The sequence below is a fragment of the Megalops cyprinoides genome, chromosome 8 (genome assembly GCF_013368585.1).
Source record: "Megalops cyprinoides isolate fMegCyp1 chromosome 8, fMegCyp1.pri, whole genome shotgun sequence".
Taxonomy (NCBI): Eukaryota; Metazoa; Chordata; class Actinopteri; order Elopiformes; family Megalopidae; genus Megalops; species Megalops cyprinoides.
In genome coordinates this window covers 27,810,383-27,835,944 of record NC_050590.1, presented here as the reverse complement: position 1 = coordinate 27,835,944, position 25,562 = coordinate 27,810,383, and the positions used below count along the sequence as shown (strand labels likewise).

General features: G+C 42.9%; 1 protein-coding gene across 6 annotated transcripts in view; it reads right to left on the bottom strand.

Annotated features, from left to right (window-relative positions):
- The window catches only part of LOC118781773 (transcriptional enhancer factor TEF-1), a 62,901-nt gene that overhangs the window by 15,550 nt on the left and 21,789 nt on the right, over window positions 1–25,562 (bottom strand). For all 6 annotated transcript variants that reach the window (XM_036534823.1, XM_036534824.1, XM_036534826.1 and 3 more), the window contains exon 3: window positions 23,856–24,109. In XM_036534823.1, the coding sequence (XP_036390716.1) occupies window positions 23,856–24,057 (202 nt within the window). In that variant the 5' untranslated portion in view covers window positions 24,058–24,109. The remainder of the gene's footprint in view (window positions 1–23,855; window positions 24,110–25,562) is intronic.

The following is a 25,562-nucleotide window of genomic DNA, read 5'->3' as shown; positions in this document are numbered from 1 at the left end:
TTCCAATTAATGGCAGCTCCAAACATTCTCCTGCCCTCGGTTTTATCCTAATTTCCAAAGCACAGCACAATGACCCCTGCTTAGCCTTTTCATATGTTAATAACATGCCGCCACCCCAAAACTATTATGCAAATTATAGGTAAGGAGGCATTCTAATTATGTGCCCAGCTGTAGGCAATGGTTGCCATAGAGTCTTGCTGTCCCCTCTTCCACTTAATGTAACTAACATGATTTCATGTATAGCCAATGGCAATGTCTTTAACACAAGCATAGTGTTCACATGATGCCAACAGAAAATCTGAATGCAAACAAAGCAGCTTTTGCGGCATCTGAAAACCCCCAAAAATGTCTTCACAGTATAATAAATATATCCTATTCAAAATGAAGATGATGCCTGTGGATAATTACAGTCAACTTTGGATGATCCAGGATGAAGCCGGCACAGCTAAAGGCGTCTTTGTTCGGTCTGGGTTTTTGAGAGCTGCGCTTTTAGAGACCAGTCTGTCTGTTGTTTGTGCAGCGGGCAGGCAGAGGGAACCAGGCAGCACATGCCACCTGCTGTGGGCTCACGGAGCACGCTCAGATCAGGTGTGTCAGATGAAAGGCGGTGTAGTCTGTGTGGTGCTTCTTTAGTTAATGTCATTAGCCACACCAGAAATCCAAAAAGCATCTCTGTCAGTCGGTCTCTCAGTTCAATTCACATATACGTTATTGGCATGTTTACAGACTTTAGAGTGTGACCAAAGCAAATAAGCAGTTGAAATAACAGTGACAACATTAATGATTAGTTTGTCAATGAATCATAATTCATTAACATGTAAGGTGACAGTTAATAATCATCATCATCATCATCATCAAGAACATAACAAAAGGGTGGAAATCAATAATACTGACACTTATATCATTGTTTTATTAAATTTGTCTAGTGACAAGTGGTATCTTTTCATCAATGTAATTTTCCCACTGAATGTGGCTCAGGCTAAGGTGACTCTCTCTCCATGTCTGTCCCACTATCTTTTTCTCTGTGTTCCTCTTGGGAAGGGAGTAAGGATCATGTTAGCAATGCAAATAAAGCTGAAATGTTCCCCCCACCATCCTACATTACATAGCTCACTGTAGACTATTTTAGAAGAACTGGCATGTATGTTTATATGTGTTTTTGTATTGGTGCTCTAGCATAACTACTATTACACACCCACCTACTACCATGCTTTTTACAGATGATGAAGAGTAACATTACTTAATTTGTTCTCATTTCTCAACATGTACCTACAACAAGAAAGAATAATAACAAACATGTTAATGTCTACTTTAGTGTATCAAAGTGAGATTGTTATATGATTACTTACACATTCAAGTTGTATAATCACACTGTAAAGTTAGCATTCAATGAAGCTGTAGGTGCACTGCGCATTTGCCATGATCCTGAGTGCACATGCATGGGAGTGCATGCATACATGGACAAGCATGTGCACATACTCACACTCATGCACGTACTCGCACACACACATTCACACACACACACAGAGCTCCTGGTGTGAGGCAGCACCCTGCCTGTGCTCAGACAGGTGTTGCACTGCTTTTGTGTGCGTGCGGGGGGGGGGGGGGGGGGCTGTGGGGGGCTGAGGGGTGAGGCAGGGTAAGGCGGGGCAAGGCCAGAGAGGTAGGCCAACCCATTGCTTCCATAGTGGCGTGCGTTTTGTTAAGGCTGTACTGACTGCAAGAGATCATGTGACCCCAGCCAAATAAACAGCATCTGGGGATTTTCAATTACAGCCCTTCACCCAGCATGCCTGCACTGTAATCTCTACCAGATGAGGCGGGGGCCTCGCCATTTTCAATAATTCACACACTGTGTACACATAACATGACAATAAGGGCATTCATGCAGATGCCCGATTCCTAGATCAAAGCCCCCAAATGGCCAGCTGTAAGCATGCTTACTACTGAATAATTCATTCTTTTCACAAGTTTGAAAAAAAAAAAGCTCAGTGGGACTTGGCTCGCTGGCTTTCTTTCCCATGTTCAGTTCAAAACAACACCCTGAAAAAGGGACAGGTTGCATTTAACACCCAAAATCCCCAAAACAAGAACAGAAAATATAACACCATGGCCTTTATTAGAGGGTACACATTGCATCTTGTACATTATTTAGCTTGATGGTTTTAATTTGTGAAAGGGGGAAAGATGTGGTAAGAGAGAAGTTACGTTTCTGCATGAGGAATCCTTACTAAAGTAAGAGATGTTTAAGCTAAATCAAAGCTTTGTAACAAGCTTTTCCTCCTAGTTTGTATTTACACCTTTTAACTGCAGTCAGTGTAAAAAATCAACTCAACATGCACAGCTCTTTAATTTCCTTGTTAAACCATATCATGTAATTACATCTGGCAAGCATCACTTCAAACATTCCCAGAGAAACTCTAACCTTTGCTTAACTTTTAAGGCATTCCTAAAAATAAAGAGGCTGTTAAACTCATTCAAATAAATCTAATTAAAAGGAGGACAAATCCTTTGTGAAAATATATACTTAACAATATCCCCTTTCATTCCCCTCAGAGTAAGACAAAAGACATGGCTAATAAGCTTGTGACAGCATAGAGTCGTGCAGAACAACCCTGGTTTATTTCTTATAACGTCAGCATATGTTGAGGGTCTAAAATTAGAGCCAGCGCTGCCTCAAATGGCCAGAGAAAAGTGATGTAAAAGCCACTTTGCAGTATTGCTTCCACATGTGAACTTTAAATAGATCAGACCCCTTTCTGTTATCACACATGTTTATTTAAACTTGGTGGGAGGTAAGTAAGGCTGAGTAGCCTGGAGCTCTTAATCTTGTTTGTGAGAGCTGCAATCGGCAATAAATTATTGCCTCTCAAGACACTGGTGCTGCTGCTGCTGCTGACCTTTTAAGGCTCCTCCTTGTTTAATTCTCCTTTCTGTGAACACTTGGGTAGTGCCCCCTGCTGGACAGGACTGGCCGGATGCAGGTTGGGAGGGGTCCAACAACAGGCATCTGGGGTCCCTCCCTCTTCCCCGATTCCCAACAGTCATATGGGGCTGTTCTTAACAACTGGCTGGGTGAGTCGTGGAGTGGCTGGGATAGCACCAGGTGATGGCCATGGAGAGTCCTGCCAGATAGACCATGCTGAGTTCACACTTCCTCATGAACCCCTTGCACAGACAGACAGTCCTGGTGCAGACTGGGATGGGCCACTGCTGCCCCCAGGGGTTTCCTGCTCTTCTTCAGGGGAATAAAATAAAACCTCCTGACACTGGACAAGCCCCCATCTGGCCCAAGTTCAAATAGCATACAGCTCAGAGTACTTACCCTGACAAACTTCAGTACTAGTAAACAGGTCTCTTGTCACTTAAATGAACGGGACAAGGATTAGACATTTAAGAGCTGATCCCTCGCGCGGACGTAGACCGCCTCGCAGCTAGGGGAGTGTGTATGTTTTCCCCTCTGTCAGACACTTGCTCTGAATTGGAGTGATCCAGGGAGGTCCTGTGGTCTATCAAAGACGTACCAGTGGCTGTCCAACATGAGGCAGCCAGCGGGCCTGTCACTTCAGCAGGCGATTTCTTATTTGATTGGAAATCCAATTTGGCCCTCGTTCTGAAGAGTCTAGCACCACACCTCCCATTTGCTGGGGTGTGTTTTCAAAGGCTGACATCCTGACACCTCACACCACATGTGTTTTAAAGGTTCAGCTGTTTCTGCATTTTCTGCGCAGATATTCAGCTCTGGCTTCACACTTCATTTATTTAAAAAAAAAAAGTACTAGGCGAATAAGTGGATGAGTTAAAAATCTGAGGCCTTCTCAATATTTACAGACACCTGAGAGCAGTAGCCGCCTGTGCTAAGGGTCTGCACAAATTCCCTGACGTAGTAGTCCTGGAGGGATGCCGTGAAGGAGATGGAAGAGATGTATGTGTGGCCATGGCTTAGGTCAGCTGTGAAAGCATGGACCTCGCAGAGCCCCCCACCCCCACCCCACTTCCTTCAGGGCTGTCTGGGTTTACACACCTGCTCTGTGTATCCCACCCCCTTCTTCCCCCAGTCTCCACTGCTGGTGCAGCTTTTTGGAAAAAGAGGCTGGTGGAAATGAAGGCAAGCCTGAGTTTCAATGCACACTGATTCCCTCGACGTATTCAAAGCACAGAGCAGAACACGTCCACAGTTTGGCTGTGGTTTCCTCACTGCTACTGGTCAGCGTTTCATTCCCCAATTAGAAACATTAACTTGATTGTTTCGACCTCAGGTTCTCCAAAGCATCACAGAAATGTTAAAAAGCTGTTAAAAGACTTAAGTCATTTGCATGTCTACACACATCACTGTTAAAAGTTGGACAATTTTTTAAATTCCTACTTAAGGGTAAAAAAAAAAGTAGCAACCTTCAGTTTGGCCTTTACACAAAGCCTTCACACCTCTTATATCAGACAGTGTAGTGCTGGCTCCTGAAAATAGGGCGGGAAAACTATCAGTTTGACACAAAAAAATGGCCGCTGAACTAATGGCTAACAGGTGGTGTTGAGACCACACCCACACCATCACATACTTACAGGAGTGGGCCAGGCTACAGGGAGGGCCAAAAGAACTTTACACCAGTGTTTGGGGAGGGTCTTAGAATGCTCTGTGATGTGACGGACAGCTGGGCCTGATCAGCAGCCACATATGGCAGCTCATTCCTGGAGTCACTGTTCTCCCAGGGGGCCGAGCTGAACCAGGGCTGATGGGGAATACTATGACCACCATTGTCTCTCCTCAAGCATAGACCTCACTCTGACCTGCAGTGACCTGATGTGACCTGACCAAGTCTAAGAAGAGACCCCCCCTTACAACACAAAATGACATAATATGAGGATCTACCATCATTCAGCAGCACTGAATGTAACAGCATTCTGGGAAATTCTCAGAATCTCAGAATCACTTTTACACTCATCACACATCACTTCACTTTTAAGCATAAAAAATATATTGGTATCTGAGAGTGTGTTACATTCTTACACAAAACATGGCTTAATATCAGAAACCATGGGTGGGTATCATCTTCAGATGGCCTTTCATTTTTATGTCAGATAGTTAAACCAGATGTGAATGGTAAACAGTGTGCTTATTCAGGTTTTATTATGTTAATTATGTTTTATTAATTCTTTTGACAACACATTTTGTTCATGACTGGCTCCAACACTGCTACGACTGGCTGTAACACTGAACTTCTGAGACAGCGTCATTGTGCGTAGAGGCCCTTTTGTTTAGCACAGGAACAGCCAAACTTCAATCTGGTTCCAAGGACAAGGATGATGCCAGAGGAACACATGGTGACACTGGCCTGGTGTGCTGTCAGATGCACTTGAAGCTTCTCTGTTTAATGATCCCTCCCTGGTTTCAACTGTGGGGAAAAAGAAGCTATTTCAAAGGCTCAAGGAGTCCTGGCCCACACTGCTACAGACAGACATATCATTAATTCTAATTAGATTGTCATTTATAAGTGTCATTTGTCACTACATGAAGGAACCTCAACTGCAACTTGACCTTAATTAAATCTGCTACAGCGTAAAATGGCAGAAAATTGTGAAGTGCAGTTATCTTCATTTACAACTTTACATACTGTTGTAAGTATGAGGACAGCTATTTTCACATACTTGCCACCTACACCTAGAAAAGAACATCATGTGCTTTTATGAGTGGGATACTTAAGGAAAGGTGCTAAATACCTGAGTCAACTACACTCCCTCTAACAAAGATTGGATAAGGAACGCTCTCCATGGAAGACAAAGGCCTGCCTTTTACCAACCTGCTGATTACATGCATACTCTGCGGCAGTGCAGTTGGTTTGTCTATACAGCTGTATTGTTTTTGTCTGATTATGCCATATTTACATAGCAACAGCAGCCCTAATCCTTTCTGTTCTTTTTCCTCTCCCAGAATGCATTGGGGCCCCCTGACCCCTGCTCCAAAGTGGAGTACGAACACAAATCCTGGGCAGGCCTGGACAATAGCCTGGCTGTCCTGTCATGCGTGATGGATGACTTAAGGGTCTCAGGCTCACATTTGCATCACAATGGACAAAACCAACAATATGGCGCTTTTCAGCAGGTCCCTGGCTCGGGGGAAGGGATTGGGACGTTGAGGCAAGGAAGGTTTTTTACTCACGGGAACAGCAGCAGGCCTGGGAACTTGATTGCCACCGACCCCTCTCTACCCAGAGCCGTGCCTTGCTCTGCACACAGCATACACAGGCTTGGCCCTAGTGGAATCCTGGGGAGCACTGCTTGCTCAGAGGACAGGAGTAGAGCCCATTTTCCACCCAGGGCAGAAACATGTGACTTGGACTGTGCAAAGGGGATAGTAGAACTAATCCATGAGCAGTTTACCATGTCACTTTTAAAAACACTGATTCATGAGCCATGTTTTCCTAGGTTGAAGAGCTATACTAAATGAGTACCTATCCACTGCTGTGATTACAAATTCAAGAAACCGTGACAAACAAAGGAAACTTGCAGTAAGGCCTCTTCTCAGTGCATGTGTCACAGACTAGAACAATCTACTATGGCGTGTTTTCTGCTGACATGCCACATGGCCGCAACAACAGGTCAGCCTCTTTAACCAGATGCCTGTTTGTACAACCCTGTTGCTTGGAGTCTGGGTACTAAAGCAGATAAAATATGAAGACCAATTGCAGGTGTTTCTTTGAAAAGGTGTGGCAGCCCCCTCACCCCTCCCAGGGGAGGTCGTTAGAGCCCGGGAGATGTCAGTGCAGCTCTCTCCATCAGTGAACAGTGAAATCCATTTAGAAGGACAGAGGATAACGTCTGCTGACTCCAGAGAACCAGCTGCCTATTGTATGTGGCTTAACTCCCAGCACCATCACCCCCACCCTCCAGATTTAGAGCTCAGGCCTTAGAGAGACTTCAAGGCCAAACTCAGACTGACTGCAACCTCCTCATGTTCCAAAAGCCATAACAGTCCCCTCCCTGCTGCTTTTACATGCAGAATTCAGGCACATACATCTTCCCTACATGCAAGCTTCTTCCAATTGCAACCCCACCCCCTTCCATCATCATCATCTCATATGGCTTAGCAACCCTATACACAGTGAAAAAACCTTAAAACCTTTAAAAAGAGGAAGCACTACTATAATGGACAGAGGAGCACATCCTGTTCTGATTAGTAGTTGTAGTTACTTTGTACTCTTGGTGTAATTATTTCCCACAGCCTATTTTGGCATTAAAATGCAGTTTCCTTGTGAGTGAGGGCATCTGGTGCCAAATGTGTAGGTTTTAATATTTTACAAAAGAAATGTCTATGGCCAGTGGATCACAGGACCTGAATGATGTGTCTATAGCAAACATAGGTATGCTTTACCAAGCCACAGGCAGCTGGAGACCAGCCCTCCTTTGGTTAAAGCATTTTTTCAGTCATTTCAGTTTTATAAATGAAAATGGGCATACCTATACATACATCAGGGCCCTCAAAGAGAGAAAGTTACGCTGTCAGAATGCTTGTTTCTTTCTTCCCAATGGTTGTGCCAGAGCTCTTTCTGTTTGCCAAAAAAAGCAATTAAGAACAAATCAAGTTGGTTTTAAGACAGTCAGTTTTAATGGGGGTAATTAGCCGTGCTTCCTGCGTGCAGGGCTGCTTCAGCACACACTGACAGACTGGGCAGGCTGGCGGCACTAAGCACACTGGTTTGAAAATATCAGTGACCTCAAGTGAACCTTACACCCACGTCCACTGCAACAACAATCCTTTGAAGATGACAGAATAGTAGGTAAAAACAAACTCTTTTGGCAGATAAAGCCCTCTGGCTATATAAGAGGCAACAAATTATAGCCAAATTATGTTGTAAGACCATAAAATAATATATTTTATAATTCTTCACACTGTTGCTGTATGGACTGTAGAATGTGGTTCAGGATAAGCAAAAACCTTCATTTGTTTCAGTTAAAAAACATTCCAGAATTGTATGTGTCAGTGATTTGCTTTGATTACTAAAGCCATGCAAAGAATTATTTACACACATGCACGCACGCACACACACACACACACATATATACATAGTATGTATGTGAAAATTTTAATTCATTTCTGTAAATAATATTTTCACTGAGTAAAAACAGTTTTAGTACCATAACACTGGTTCTCATGCAGACAACAGGGTCTGTGTCTTGACAATCTGCCAAGGTTGTAGATTTAGTTCATTTTCTTTCCCACCTCTTCCTCTTCAATGGCTTTTTATTCACTGTTATACTTCTACACAATGTCTTTATGTGTCTATGTATATGGAATCAATCTCTTTACAAATTCTTGCTTCACTCAAAATAAAATATTTTTCATATCTCAGAGACCTTCACAGACCTTCAAAATACTTTCAGACAGTGATAAAAAAAATGACACAGAAGAAAACAGTGGACTTTGGACCGTCTTAGCTTCAAGAAAAGCATTCTTAGTTTTATTTTCAGCACACCAACTCCAGCCTTTCTTCAGAGCAGATAAAGAGAGATGATGGATTTGTTCCAACACAAAAATAAAAGGGTTCCATTTGATTCTGAAGGCAGGGAATAGGTTCTGCTGTAGCTTGTGGAAGTGGTTTCGGCTAACAAAGAGCAACCGCTACAGCATACTTCACAGCAGACCTCCATCCTGGAACATGTTTTTTATTCAAAGATGCAGCCATGCAGCCATTATGGGGAAAGTACTAACATGGAATGCAGAGAGGATCTACAAGCATTTGATGGTAATAGACCATCACTTTCACCAGCAGAAAGTGTCAGTTTGAGTCAGCCTTGCCAAATTCTCACTCCCAGAACACTGAAACCTCGCCTCTTGCTTTTCATCATGTGGACTCCACTGCTGAGTGCCGAAATGTCAAAAGAAAAACTGAAAAGCTTTTAGCACAAAATTCGGATCCTATTGAAACACAGACTCTTGGATTTATTTAAAATTTGTCCTTACATTTGAGTTACAAATAAATGCCAGCATTACAAACAACCATTTTCATTCCTTTTGGTGATCACCTATCTGGCTGAACTCTAACAGGGAAAAAAGTAACAATTGCACATTATTGTGAGACAAAAGCTAAGGACAAACCTTGTTTTAAATGCAAGGGTACGTTACATTATATGGTGCCACTTGTAAAATCCTTGCTCTTACAAACATGAAAAAATCAATACTTAATCACTTCAATCAATACTTGTCACTTTGAGGGAGGACAAAGATTTTCTTACAAAACAATTGACTGAGTAAGGATGTCTGTGATTTTCATCAAAATGTCCACCATGACCACCATATCCACCAAAATGAACATTTTAAAGCCAACTATGTTAATGCCACACATGTAAAAAGAACATAATTTTGCATTTCAAACTGTTCATGGATATTTGTCCTATATGGTACTTAAATTTGTTAGATCTGTCTTTACAGTAAATGTATATTTACTGAAATTGAAATCCCATCCAATTACACATTATATAAAAGAGGAGTGTACTGGTTCAAGGCAAGCATTGTACATTTTTTTGTAAATGCTTATTCATAAATTTGTTGTGGAAGGCTGTTGTTCCCATGACACCATTTTAAACAAATGTTTTTTCTTGCTAGTGCATGTCTCACAGGTTTTTAAAACTTGATTAATACAGGGAGCACTGGCCAGCTTTTTCACATAAAGAAAGAGATTACATGAGTCATCTCTCATGTACATGAGCATACTGTATATACATACTGTTATCATCATACAGCTGACAACCTTAACTTTCCTAAATCCAGGTCATTCAGTTTCCTGGGAGACGGGAAACAATCAAGCTCTCTGAAACCATAAAGAAGTACAAGCAGGGTGAGAAGGGACAAGCTGGAGGAGCTCCAGCTGAGTTCACCTCCTGTCACCCTGGTCTGCCCCAGTCAGGCAAGACTGAGGTTTCGGGGCTACTCTCCTTTCCAATCCATACACTAACTGAGGACCAAGAAACACATCCACATCTGAATTGTCCAGTTAATTATGCGTGACAAACCATATTGTCATTTACGTTACTGCCACGGTTGGTTTCATGGCTTGCAGCAGGCCTTTGCAAGCAGGGAGTGGTCAGACACATAGAACTGCTGCTGGAGTAAACCAGGGTTGATGGGTGGACAAATGCTGTGGATTTACGAGTCCCCTGAGGAATTGCTGCCGAGCGGTACTGATGTGTGAGTGTAGCCCACAGTCAGACACAGGGTTAAATCAATATTTTCACTTTCTCAGGATCAATTCCCCATTTGAACATGAGGCAACTTGTTAGCTGCGACCAATGGGTGTTGAAAGTTAAACTGCATGGGCATGACATGTTCTCTCTCTCTCTCTTTCCCTCTCTCTCTCTTCAATGTTAGCCATCATGGGTCTTAGGCATTTTCAACTCATCAAGTTGATCCTGATGTTGATCAGGATGTCAGCTGAACATTTGGGAACACACCACATCTTGGTAATACATGTCACAGTAAAATAATACTGAAGAGCTGCTTCTTTGTTTTTTTTTTCTAGCATGAAATAAACACTGTTAGGAACAATGGTTGCCGGCAAAGTTAACTTCTCTCATCTGTACTTTGCAAACAGCCTTCAGTCCCAACCCCAGCTCTTTGTTACTGGCAGCTTACTCCCTGCCCTGAGAACACTCTGCAATAGACTCATGGCAACACTGTAACAAAGTGGTTTTGGCATGCTGGTGGATGAAATTAGTGTTGTTCAATTGGCCATGTCATAGTTACTTTGCCCAAAATGGCTGTAAAAATAAAAGCCACCCAAAAACTAAATAACAACTTCCTTATTATTATAACAGACCACATGAACCAGTCATGAACTCGATGTAAGAAAATCACAGTTTCCAGTGCAAATACAAAATCTCTTCTCTGTCTTTATCAGCTCGAACAGGGAATACCTCCCACGCGTGGGGAGTGCAGGGGTATGAATGAGGCTATGTCTTTAAAATGTCCCCAGAGTTCATTTAACCCGTCCAAGGGCAGCCAATGGAGTGTGCGCAACCTGAAACCAGCCCACGCACTGACTGGGAGTCTTCTGGACACACCCCTAAAACTCCAAGACACAGGACTAGCCCTGCACAATGAAAACAATTCTCGCATTCAAGCATTCCCTTGCGAAATGTGGCACAAAGATCACTGCATTTTGAAATGGATTAGAAAACAGGTTGAGGGTCCTGCTCAGGCTGGCGGTGAGGGACAGTGCGCATCAGGACCTCTCCAGTCCACTCTTATCAGCCACTTCTTCTGCACTCTCATGTCTCACTGTTCTGACTGGAAGGCAGAGATGGTCTAGTACTGCAGCAATTACAAGACTCTCCAAAGCAACCTAGCTGAAGTAATAACCCTAATAAAAGGACCCCTTTCCACGTCTTTCAGTACAAGTGCTGTAAAACATGCTGTTTCAAAGCAGCGGTGATCTAAATTCACAAAGGATGAATCTGGAAGGATGGGTCTACAATTTTAGTGAGGTTTTTGTCTGAAAATTTTTCTCTAATTTACCTTGTATTATTTTAATGTGTATCTATCTAAGATATGAAACTGATGCAAAAGTAAAAGAGTAATGGACACATTGAGCTGTGTACCTCAAAATGCATGAAAGAATTTTCTCTAAAAAGTAATTATTTGTATGCAATGGTCCAGAGAAAGTGTTTGGTGGAATGATGGTCCTAACAAAGCTGATTTATAAATGAATGGTATGTCCACGTTCCCTGGAATCTATATTCTCAAGGACCACCCAAGAGGCCCGTGTAAGTATATGATGCATTGTTTTAATTTCCGAATGGAAATGAGCTTTTTCTGTAACAGAATGACTGTAAGTCCCATCCGTAAGATCACATTGCACTGCTAGTCAATAAACAACCACCGGAAACACCTGGTGCTCCTGGTTCTGCTCGGCTGGCAAGGCTTGTGACCCCAGACAGCCTGAGGAGCAAACGAGTGCGACATGTAGGAAGCAGGAATCTCAGACAGGCACAGACATGCCCTGCACAGTCACACCTCACACGCAGGGTCGCGGGGGTCAACTTGCACCGGAGCTTGCACCTGGGCACCAAGACGCATCCATCTGCAAAAACAACATGCTTATCTATTGTGGTGAGAACACCCAGAGCCATTATGTACACCTGATCTACATGTACATGAGGACACAGGTAGCTACTGCATCGTTCACACTACGTAGGCTCTGATTATTTGCACAAAAGCAGAGCAGAAAATGAATGTTCATACAGTATATACAAATACATGAACTAGGGGTCAACCGATATGGTTTTTTCAGGGCCGCCACCGATACGATGCTGATTATTAGTAATCAAGGAGACCGATAACCAATATTTGGAACCAAAATACATTTGCAGTAAAAATGAAAATCTTGGTGTAAAAATTTAGAATAAATGAAATGCCTTTAAGCATATGTTTAATTAAAAGAGAACTTTTCAGCATTATCTTAAAACAAAAAGTGCAGGGAGCTCCCAGCAGCATTTCTTATAAAGTGAACTGAAATTTTTAATAAATAAATAAATAAACAAAATAGCTCCCCGAGGTTTTATAAAGTAAATAAAGTTAAAATAAATAAAACTAGTAAAACTTAAATTTGTACTGAAATGTGAGTCTCAATTAATAGTCCCAATTCAGCAGCACCAGACTGTGGTGCAGAAAGCAGAGTTGCTCTGCGTGCTCTCCAGTGAGAAAGCTTCTGTTCCTCTCAACGTTATAGCCTATCAATTTTTTTGCTAGTCAGCTAGCTAAATTATGGATCAACAAATGAACCTGTTGATGTTTGCTATCGCATTCAAGTTAGCTCTATGAGACTCAACATTAGTTTACATTATTATGACCATCAGCTGGCTACCTGTAACATGTAAAAACACCAACTCATACAGGTGATTAATGTTACGCAATATGGTAGTTAAATAAGTTCCCGTTGCACTGTTGCACATTACTCAAAGATATAGCTATCGCTCCATAAATAAAATCTATTATCTCGTTATACACTGCCTGGCCAAAAAAAAAGTCACATGCTCTAATATTTTGTTGGACCGCCTTTAGCTTTGATTACGGTGCACATTTGCCGTGGCATTGTATTGATAACCTTATGCAACATCACAACATTTATTTCCAGAGTTGCATTAATTTTTGGCTGAGATCTTGTATTGATGACGGGAGAGTCAAACCACTCAGCAAAGTCTTCTCCAGCACATCCCAAAGACTTTCAATAAGGTTAAGGTCAGGACTCTGTGGTGGCCAATTCATGTGTGAAAATGATTCCTCATACTCCCTGAACCACTCTTTCACAATTTGAGCCGGATGAATCTTGGCTTTGTCGGCCTGGAATATGCCCGTGCCATCAGGGAAGAAAAAATCCATCCATCCAACCTGGTCATTCAGTACATTCAGGTACTCAGCTGACTTCATTTTATTGCCACATAACGTTGCTGAGCCTAGACCTGACCAAATGGAGCAACCCAAGATCATTTGCTTATTTAAACGTCAACTTTTTTTTTTGGCCAGGCAGTGAAGTTAACTGTATATCACTGCAACAGAGTGTATTATTCAGGCATTTTCAGTGTAACTGGGAAACTGGACATGCTTGTCATCATTAGGGTTGGGTACCGAAACCCGATGCCAATATGGCACCAGTTACTATATGACCGATATCTACCTGACCGAATTGCAACACAGATTTCGGTCCCTCATTTTGGTGGCACTTAACCCTTTCACGTGTACAGTCACACCGGCTTATTAGCCATTTAGCGTGTATGCTAAAACCGGTGAAATTAGAACACTAGATTGGAGAAATTCTAGCTAACTTTAGTTTGAGGAAACAGCGATATAGCAAATACTAACTGAAAACTGTGAGAAGCTTAATACCGCTAATGAAAACACAACAAACCATGTAGGGTAACACGCACACTACATAGCATAAAAAAATAAGTTACATGCAAAAGGTTGTTAAGGTGCTAGGTTTCATCTCATATTTTTTTCCTTTTAGTCATACCTGATGCGGGAGCACACCTCCAGTTTTCCAGGGCCATTTGAAATGCTTCTGGGGGAAAAAAATGCCACTCGTATCTATTCGATGTTGATATCACAGCAACAGCACTATGCTGCTTCCATGTGGTAAATAGAAACACATGGCTACAAAAGATGAAGAGTGAACACATATGCTAACAATGTGAACATTTGTTTTGTATTTATTTATATTTATATATTTAAGTATACTTTGAACTGTTAACAGTTTATTAACTGTCTATTGTTCAATTCCAAGTTCAAATTTGCCTTAGCAATAAAAAAAGCCATTCTTTAATGTCGTCGACCGTCGTTTTGTGCTTTTTTTAAAGTATCGGTTCAGGCACTGTTTAGGCATCGGTACCGTTGTAAAAGTATCACTTTAGCACCAGTATCAGAAAAAACCCGAACGATACCCAACCCTAGTCATCATAGAGATAGATCATAAGATTGTGGGGTTTTTGCAACTTCAGTGTAAAGGATTGTGATATTTATTGCAACTTTGGCAATATCTGCTGCCTTACCTTTGAAACACAGCTCCGCTTGCTCACCGGAGCCATTCCAATCTGCAAATGTGTTCCTCTGTGCCCATCTGTGGCACAATACCCTTCAGTGTTGATAGGCTATTACTCGTGACGTGTAACCAATCAGATAGTGCTGTGGGCGGGACACTGCTCAAGACCACAGAGTGGTGACTACAGACAGAGAGAGGTGCATCAGAGCCAAAGTATCGCATTTTTAAATTTATTTTAAAATATTTTATTGGCAATCGGATAAAAAAAATAACGATTCCAATAACTGTAAAAATACTGCACATCGGATCCGATAATGGACCAGGCCGATAATCGGTCAACACCTAATGTGAACACTGATTTATATTCTTCATGTTATATTAAGTCTCATATATTAAGTAAGTTCTGTCATGTTATATTAAGTATAATATAAATATGTTAATGAAGCTTTGGACTAATTATCTAATTAATGATAGTGTGGCACCTGTGCACTGTGCGCTTAGTGAGATGTGGAGGGCTTTGTCTCTTTTAGGTGCAACCTGTTCTGTGGGCATGTTTCAGCATCCTTAGTGCATGAGAGCAGTAGCCAGGCCCATATCTCTTTAATTGTTGCTGGGTAAAGGGCAGCAACAGGTGCAGGCCGCACAGTCAGTCGGGGGCATTGTAAAAAGTAACAGCACCATGAAACACCTTGCAGGCAAAAAAGCACCGTCTCATGCTTCAGAGGCCAAATTGTCACGTTCCTTTGAGCTTGCCATACTTCCAGCCTCCCTTTCAGTAACATCTGGGTTTCATACGGGCGAGGGCTGAGAGCCCTCAGCTGCACACAAACACAAGCTTTGTCCCTGGGCTCTTCTGGACAGCGAGGGGGGAAGACAGATCTGCATCTTAAAGCATGCACGGGTGTGTGTGTGTGTGTATGTGTGTTTGTGTGTGTGGGGTGGGAGGTTCATTTAAGCAGACAATAAGCTGAACATGACAGAACTAGTCTGTTTGTTGTCTGTTCTGATATAAACATGTTATATCCCATCCCGTTTTCAAACACATTCATTACCTGGAAAATAAATATCTGCTTCACTTGCAAGTAAAAGTTGCCACCAGTGTGGAGGGAATAGGGTGAAATATTTCTGATTAGTGTTTTGCCTTTTCGAAACCCAGCTGATTTCCCCTGCCACCGACCCCAGGCTTTAATCTGCGCCTGCTCCTCCAACCAGAGCGAAGTTGAAGCGCAAGTGTGATCACGTGTTGCCCTTGGCTGTTCTGTACATTTAAACAAAGTCTGCCATGTGAAGTTACACATGAACAAACAGGGAAACTCTGGGTGGCTAAAAGGAAGTGTGTCTGAACCCTTTTACAGAGTGTCATGGAGGGGCTGCCACTCTACGAGTCCCAACCCGCATGTAGCACCACCTGCCTGCTCCTTTCTCCCCCAAACCACCCCTCTGACAATATTAGAAAAACTAATCTGACATGAGGAGCTGCTGATGTCAGTGAAGTCCCTCAGGCAGTTTTCACCCCTTTTCAACATGTGCAGAAATGCGGGGTCAAAATACAGCCAAGCAAAGCTAACAACAGCCCTTTCCTCGCCTCTCCAGTGTAGAGAAAGGGCTGATGGGTAATGTGTACTACCCTGAAGATCACAGGTTTGTAAGTAAATACAGGCCTCGCAGTTTACAGGACACGCAATGCTCACATACGCAGTTATTCGGTAATACCATTGTGAGCCCCCCACAGTGTAGCATTTCCATCTCCAGATTTGGCCCAGCACGTAACCGTGCAGCAAGAGCGGCTCCGGCCGTGACCTCACGCCAACTCCATTGAACAATGAGGATTCAGGCCACAGCCTTAAAAAGCCAGCTCTCGCCCTGAAGGAGCAGTTCAGAAAAACAACAGGAGAGCAGAAATCACTTCGGTTCAGAGTACAAAATAACGCAGTCAAGATAAGACACCAAAAGGCCTTGGTTTCAGTGGGTTAGAACACAGGAAGGATGAGATGATATGCGTGACCTTCAAACCGCTACTGATTTCATTATCTACACCTGACTAGAAAAGAAAAAAAACATTTGTGATACATTAATAATAATTTTGCTGTCTTATTCCCATATGCGTAAGACATTGGGAATCATGCTGACCCATTAGTGAGTGACATGACAGGAAAGACATCCGTTTTACCAGAGCCCTATACCTCTCAGTTGACACAATGTCCCTGACACATGGTTGTAAAGAAACTATTTTCTGCAGACATAAAACGCCACCTTCCTGGTTCTTCTGTGGGTGCACATTCAAGTGACTCCTATTCAAACTCAATTCTCCATACATTTTGAAAGTGCTGTACATCTTTTTTACAAACCTGCACACTCTAACCTTTTCTCGTTCCTCTCAGTGCGAATCATCCACCACTGTGATATTTCCCCATTGTTATCCGTTAGGATGGTTAAATAAATATGCTCTGCTTCTCACCAACCTTCTGACCCTTGGCTCTGCTCAACAATCGCTGCTGCCTACCATTTGCCATTAAGCCCATCCTATTCAGGGAAACGTAAAGACCTTTTCTGTTCATCTTGTGGTTGCACCCTTAAGGAGACACATTTTTCTTTCTTTTTTGTGAGAAAGCGCACTGCTGTGCTCTGATGCAGAGGATGGTGCGTGGACAATAAGGGGATTATTCTTGAGGGCTGTGAGGCTCCAGGGCACTTCAGGCCAGGGCCTGTGTGACTGTATGTACGAATGCAGGTGATTCCGGGTCTGTGCAGACCTGCAAATTCCTTATTATCCACACAGCAGGATGCTCTATGCTCCCCTCTCTCTCCCAAATGACAACAAAGGCCAGCCTGCCTCATCTGACACGTCTCCCAAACCAAAGTTTGCCAGCAAAATTTCTCAGCCATGATATGAAAGCCATGACTATCCCATTGTGTTTCCATACCACAACTGCACAGCACAAGTGATGTGGGGTAATTGGTTGGTGAGATATTGATAAATTCTTACCCTAGTAGGTCCCTACATCACGTACACCACTGCCAGCTGGGAGGTGTAGACCAGTCCAGCTAAGGGCTTGCAAAACACACTGCACTTCTGTAACATGAACAGCTCTTTATCAAAATTCTCAAGTTGATGGTAGATGGAGACTGAAAGAAACGTTGATGAACTGGGAAATGCAATCCAAGCAGATTTCATAGCCTTGCTCTGCTGTGCAAAAGCCAAATAAAGTATATGTGACTGATGTCCTTGCTGTAAGGGGGAAGAAGGCTTTAAACTTTAATACAGAGGCATTTCTAAACTAATCAAACAATATTTTGTCTGGTGTGTGCATATCTTTGTCTTCGTACTTATTGGACGGGGGTTGTTGATACGGTGACTAAACAAACGCTTCCATTCTGTGTAAGATGTGCGTGCCCCAGCTCCCCTCTATCCCTGTACTAAACACTACTCACACGACAGGCCACGCTCGCTGCCGTCACACTACACCACAACATCCGTCCTTGAGTGAACAGCCGTGGAGCAACCCCAGAATGACTGCACCCTGAGCTGCAAAGGTGTGCTGTCACACTCTCCTGGGTGTGCACTGATCCCAGGATGGCAAGAGGTGTTTGGCCCAGTGCCAAAAGAGAGGTGACCCTCTGTTATAACGGCCCTGATGCTGCTGCTGTATTTACACGGCTCCCGTGCTGTTAATGAAACTATTCCTCTGTACTTCAAATTAGACAACAACATGGTCCATTAGAAGGCATTGTGTTGAACAGTAAATTATATCCAACTGAAAATATAGCAAGGTGTTACTTTTTTACAATGGATCATATGCATATGAAAGTGTACTGATTTATTTGTTCTGATGTACTGGAACAAAGCTGAAATGAAGTCAGATTAATAAGATATAATTGTGTACACTTTCCCCATAATAAATTCAGTGTACAGCAAGAGTCCCCTAATTTCCAAGCCTACAGTTACGAGTGAATGGAATTCATTTTTTTATGTACATTAATACAGCATGCACAGTAACCACTGAAGTGTTTAGTGAAATTAGTGGCAATGTCTATGAAAGGGTTATAGCCTGTGTTTTTTACATGGATCTCATGACCCACCTCAACCCCTCTCACACCCCCAAGGTTTAAAATCTCTGCTATAAATAATCTTTCAGTGGCCTGATCCACACAGCGTGGAAACAGCCAGGGAGAGCCCTGCGATGCGCTCCTGAAGCAGATGGCCATTTCACACATCATAATTCTTACTACCTGCAAGGGCTTTTCTGATCCACCCCCAAAACATAGTGTGATATTTAGGCTGCTTTCTGATAAGAGTGGCTGCCATGCTTTGAATGATGTCACAGCCTCTCAAAAGATACCCCCCGAAAATGAGTAAATGCACTGGGGCGTAACTGCAGGATCTGTGACTCCCTTTTTTCTGGCCTAGCAGGACATGGTCAATACTTTGAAAACACGCTGGTTTAGAGTCATCTGAGCAGCACTGCTTTACCTTGTTTGTAGCAGTGAAAACACTTGTTAAGACTTGGGTTGGACCCAGCTCCTATCCTGACAGCGCATTCATTGATAGTTTTTTAAACTGCCACACAATCACTGTCCCCCCACATTTCAGATCATCTGACAGAAACTGAAAAGGCAGATTCAGAAATATGAGCCGACAACACACGACACGGCCACCACACAACAAATGCACACAGTCAGAACTGCGCACCCAAGAGTACAGATCATTTTGTCATATCTCATTGTGCTGTGCCGCATACAAAGCCCCCTGTCTTGCAAGCACTCATACATATTCCACAGGGAATCTAATTATGTCGAGCTGGATAAAGGAACACTTGCAAAGCAAGTGAATTATGTAAATAATCAGTCCTGAGCTTTCTGCTGGGGCGCTGCCACTTCCTCCCAATCCTTGTGTTCCTCTCGTCAGAAAGCTTCGTGGCCGAGCGCCCTTTACAATGCAGCTGTCGGGCTGTTTTTCATCGCCTTCACCATTAACCTCCGAGGCTAGGCACAGCGCCAGCGCCAATGAGACTCAAAGCACCAAAAAAAAAAACCCTTCAGGTAAACAGTATGATAAGCTTAGCTGCAAAAAAATTGGACATTGTTTTGAACAGAGAGGCAGTTGCTATAGAGACAGTTGCTAATTAACTGCATTCAACTGGGGGAACAAAGGGCTTAAGGGTGCTCTGGCCGGCGTCTCTCTTCGTGAGCTATGTGTGATGCCTTCCCCCTGGGCTCCCACTGCCAAAATACCTGCGCCTCTGCCTGCCTTGCACATGCCTCAAGAACGATGGCTGTTGGCTAATCAAGATGCAGCTAATGGACGCGGAGCAAGCTGCTGTGGAAGCACACAGCCTCGCCCCACGACCTGCCTCTTAATACCCACATTGCCAACATTTCCAGCAATCAATGCACTTCATCAGGATGGAGTGCCACTTCAGGGGTCTCTCATCAGCTCTGGTGGCATCTAAACTAATGCTCCATGGGGAAGGGCATTTCATTAAAAGCAATAAGAGTCATGCGATGGAGAATACACACTGTAAACAAGAGAGAAGCCACAGGTGTGTGAGGCCTCCAGGAACAGCTCCAACAGGCCCTTGCCTGGGGAAGGATGCTTGCCCTACTGTCTTGAACTCACATTTGCATCGCCGTTTGGAAACTGCTTCCAAATTACAATGCAAATCCAGACTGTTTTATAAATCCAAAGAGAAGGAAATATTTGTATATGAGATTTCTACATTGCAAACAACCTCAGGATGTGGTGTAGGAGACATCCATATCATATTTATGATTGATTCCTGGGGTAGAGAGAATCTCTCTCTGATGGCATTTAAGGTCACTTCCAAACAACATGTCTAACAGATGTGTCTATTCCATTGAGGTGCTGTCACAACACTCATATCAAAGTATGGTACAATGGATACTGAATGCTCACATATAAGGTTGATATAGAGGTGTTGTAAAACCTCCTTTTCTCCAATACTGTGCAAAAAATCTGGGTTATCACTGTTCAACCTTCATGTACGTTTCTTTAAAAAAGGCTCTGTATCTAAATTAATCATGTGCACAAAGTCACCTTAAGAGATAAAATTCACAAAATATTATTCTCGAGGTATGATTGTCAGTTTCTAACTGAAAGGCATAGCCAAAACAAAGGCACAAGGCAGAGCCCATGTTTTTCAGTCTGACCTTGAAAATGAAGTGACGGTCATTTGGGTTAAGCACCACCATCACACGTCTTTCGTTGTAAAAGAAATAAATAAACAAATAAATAAATAAATGTTTCAAAATAAGAGTCAGATAACAGCCAAAATTGAAACTTTGACAAATGAATAATTTGACCAGTGAATCACTAATTACTGACAAAACCTAATTAGCAACCTTTGATACAAAAGGGGAAAACAGAAAGGGCAAACATGAGTCACTACTTCTACATACTTCTTCAAAACATGAATTCAAATTTATAATGGAAAAGGCGCACAAACTGCCAGCTTTATAATACATTACAAAAAGCCGTTTTCTTTTTTCTTTTACATTTACATACAACCTGAGGAATATAATGAAGCTTAACTTCTAGTAGATAATTTCCACACAAGAAAAATATATTGCACAGGAGACTCAACCTGCCAGCTTCAACTTAAAGAAAGTTTGTTAAAAAAACAAGGTTCTCCACTGGGTTGAAGGAGAAAATTAGAGCACTTTCCAGCAGCAAGACCACAAAGGAAGATTCAGAGATCACACACACACACACACAGATGTACACACAGAAACATGCATCAGCTTGTGCCATTTGCGCAATTCAGATTTCTAATTCTTGTAGTTGGGTGCACGATTGTTCAGGGCATAGCTGACAGAGTAAGTAGCATGGCACTAGGACCCAGCAGCAGTTGCGGGGTTGAAAGCAGAGCCCTGCCCCCACCAAGTGCAGGCCTGCTCTGCTCAGCTTTCCCCCAATCTCGGGCAACTTTGTTTTGGGAGTGAAAGAGATCTGTGCTATCCAGATCCTGGCCCTCTGGCTGCTTTACAAACCTTCCTCTCCCCTCTCAGTGTCTGCAGATATCTGGATCAGACCACTCTGTTCCACAGTGCAAAGCACAGCCCCCTGTGCACTTTCCTTGATCGTTATCTATGCTGGGTTTCCTAGAGCCTTTGCTTTTTTAAACCAGGTTTCAAGAGAAAATCATCTAGGCTCATATAAGCACTTATTGCCCTTTCTCATCATGTAAGTGAAATCCTACCAAAGCAATAGCTGCTATGAGCAGAGCAAAGTGGTACAAGTGCACTGCATCAGTTTCCACCTGCAGACGTACTGCTGCAGTACTGCTGGTCATTCCACAAATCACTGTGTCCCTTTCGGCTGCAGAAAGGCTGATGGATTCTGATGAATGTCCCTGTGCTCTGCAACTGCAATGGATATTGAGTAAACATGCAATTGGACACCCTACACATCTGGTAAGACAACTGACCTCAGATCATTCCCACTGCACTCAGGGCCTCAGCAAATTCAATACCACTGACAACAAATGGGAAACATTTGTCTGAGAACACTAACACTGTTAGTGTGTTTGTAAACACTGCTCGAGGCATGCTGTCATCAGTAAACCAAATATTATATTGTGTTTACTGTAAATGTAAAATGTAAAAACGTATCATTTTAGAATAACTTACTTTTGATTTTGTCTGATTCATTCAGAACTCCTCAAACAGGACTATGCTGAATAAATGGACTCAGGTGTTGAACCATATATTAAATAATATTTAATATTTAATCTATAAATATACTTAAAAGAATATATTTAATCTATAAATATACTTAAAAATAAAGATTTAAATTATATGTACAGAAATGTAATGAATGGAAACACTTTTGAAATGACTTTAATTTAGTGGCTAATACAACCAATGCTGTGTCTTGAACTTCGAAGGACAAGTGAAAGAAGAGAAGGTACACAGTGGACATGTTTGAGAATTCATGAGATGTTTAGAAGCATGTGGCTGTGGTTGGCCAAGGTGCACTGAGTTCAGTCATAGAATAATAATGTTGTAATAATGCAGTCACAGCTCATATAGCTGTACAGGCGGCCTAGTTAAACTAGGACTGAAGGCCACCGAAATGGTTGGATTTCAAATATGGGGCTCTTTAAATGTCAAAGTTATTTTTAAGCTTGACCTGGGGTTGTGGGACTTTTAGAAAATACCCAAGGTATCCAATCAGGTTTCATGGACTCTGAATGAAAATAAAATGAAATGGCTTAAATTAATAACACATGTAGCACTGATACAATACTTCAGAATAATGGTGGCATTTTTGTTATCCCTAAAGATTAATTTTTCTCTTTTCCTTCAGAAGTTCTTAGTTGTTGTTAACTTGCCTTTAGTTGTAGGATAAATTTATGTATATGTTCCATTTTAACTAGGCTAGGAGGCTGTAATTTTCAGATCACATGACTGTCTCCATCTTGTTTGAGAAGGAGCAGGGAATGCTGGCAAGTCGCGTGTGAGGATCTAATCAATTAAACTCGTCGTGCTAACCTACTGGCCGCACTTGAACACAGACCAGGGAGTGACCGCATGTCTCTGTTGCTCGCAATCCATGAACGGACCCGCGCTCTGAGACCTCTTTGTACTGGCAGCTGAGAGGCTTCACTGCGACTTCAAATTTCATTTGGCCAGAGGGGTCACATGACAGCTGCAAACGAATGCCCCAAGGGTTCTCTCTGCTTTCTCTTGACACTGACAGGCTGTGAGAGACTCCAACACCACAGAGAGAAAATGCTCCCCCTTTCCATTACATCACCCAGCCAGGAATGGGGGAGGGGACACAGCTGGTGGCAGCCGCGGTACCATCTGCTCTCGGCTAATAGTTCATGCTGCTTTACTTATAGACTCTGACTTCTCCAGAGGCATTAATGTGCGGCTGCCGTTGGTAGGGACACGCGGGCCCCACGTCTTGGTCATGAATACTTGATTGGAAATTTCTCTCGCGTTACCTCTGTGAACTCGGATTTGTTACACCCCTCTTCACCCCTTTTCACCCTCACTCTCTAGAGACAGTAGAGCATTGTAAAGTAGTATTTCTCGATAAACAGTACAGACCACTATCTCCACCATACCTTTCTATGTAAAAGATGGTGCTTCTCTTCAACCACAGTAAACGTGAATAAAAATCGGGACAACACTGAATGTGGATTCTTGCATGACAGAATCAGGTTTTTGTCAGGGAACTGGGGTGGCACTATGTTATTTCAAGCAGGGGGGTTCAAAGTCTATGGGATTTTAAGGTCAAGTTAAGTAGAGCAAAGACAGTCCCCCCAACCCCCTTCCCCCATTCCACACTGCCTTGGTACTCACCATACATCTTTCCCTCGTCAGACAGGATGATCTTCCTGCGCCCGCAGGGGGGGTAGATAGCCAGGGCCTCCTGGAAGCTCTGCTCAATGTCGGGGCTCCACACACCCTCGGCATCATTGTCCATGGGCTTGTCGGCCGAATCACTCATCCTCTCCAGGTCCTCGGCAGGGCTCTCGCTGCCGCTCCAGCTGCTGGGATCCATGGTGTTGCCTTGGTTCTCCAAGCCGCAGCCTGGAGCCGAATAGGGAGAAAACCTGGAAATCACAATAAACAAACCGCCCCGTCACTCGCCAGAGATCGGACATCTGCTTCCAGGATTGGAACGAGCTGCTGGCGTCCGCTGCCCAACAACAATGGAGGAAAAAGGAGGGAACAGGGAAACAAAAAGTTTTTTGGGTGGGTTCCGTTGTCGCTGAAACTATCCATTATTTTTGTTTTGTATATAGAGAAGACAAGAATGTAAACTTGAGTAGTTCAAGGGGCAGACTTAATTATTTTTGCTGCCACTGCTACTAAAATTAAAGGAGAAAATGAATCATTTCCATTGACATTCATTCCTAAATCAAGCATCCTGTATTTCAGTAGCTGTTTCAGACAACCAAGAAGAGCAGAATTTGGGACACCAAACCAACAGATTGACATAAGCGAACACACTGTAAAACAGACTGACAGGCATATAAAAGAATACAGGAAAGCACAAGCTGAGAACTAATGTGAGAATAGCCTTAAGTCATTAATCCAACACAGCTGCTATCTCCTATAGCAGCAGTGCTGCCTCTCTGTAAAAGCCTTTATGCCAAAGCAGCCTGTCAGGCTTGTCAAACAGCCTTTTAAATCTGGATGAAATTCATGTAGGAGGATTGCTGAACAAAGGTTTATGGAGCACAATGAAAGCAAGAGCCCCACTCTAAAATACCCAAAGCAATATCGGTATCACTTTAAAGTCCACATGAATCAAAACCCCTAGCCTTCTTTATTCAGAGACACAATCAGTTCAGACTCCTCTGAAATACACAAGGCAGTTCTGTACTGGGATCCTCCATTTTCTTCGTATACATTGCTCTGTAAATAAAACCTGCCTCAAATCAAGTTACTATTATAACCCATCCTAGCTCTCAGATGATGCGCCAGCTCAATCCAAAAATGTATCTTGGGTCCCTTAGCTGGAAAATCCTCTCCATAAACAAACATACCAGACAAAAAGCAGAACAGACAAAAAAATCTAAATTCATTGGGGTTTTGGAGATAGTAAAGCCCACAGATCAAATTTTGACATATTAAATGTAGGATTCATACATTTCAAAAAGCTGTCCAAATCAAACAGGTACCACTGGAGAATTCCCCCTCCAACAAAGCTTTGTGCATGGTCTTAGTCCTCTCCCCTGAATACCCCCCCCCCCCCCCCCCCCCCCCCAGTCAAATCCCTTCCTCTCTGGGTGAGATCTGCTATTCATCCAGCACAAGCTGTTGTAAAGTGGGACCAGCAGCATATGTTTCTTCTAGAATGTCAGTTTGTGAGGGGGGATGGGAGGAAAAACCCTCCCGGAGAGTTGAGGGAGCTCGTACTGAATTCTGTTTTTGTGTGCTGAATGCTGACACTGCAGAACCCGCTCACAGACGGGCAGACGGGGGGGGGGGGGGTTGCTATTCTGACCACTAAATGGCTCTGGTCTTTTTTTCCCCGTACCCTCACGTCCCCCAGCCCCC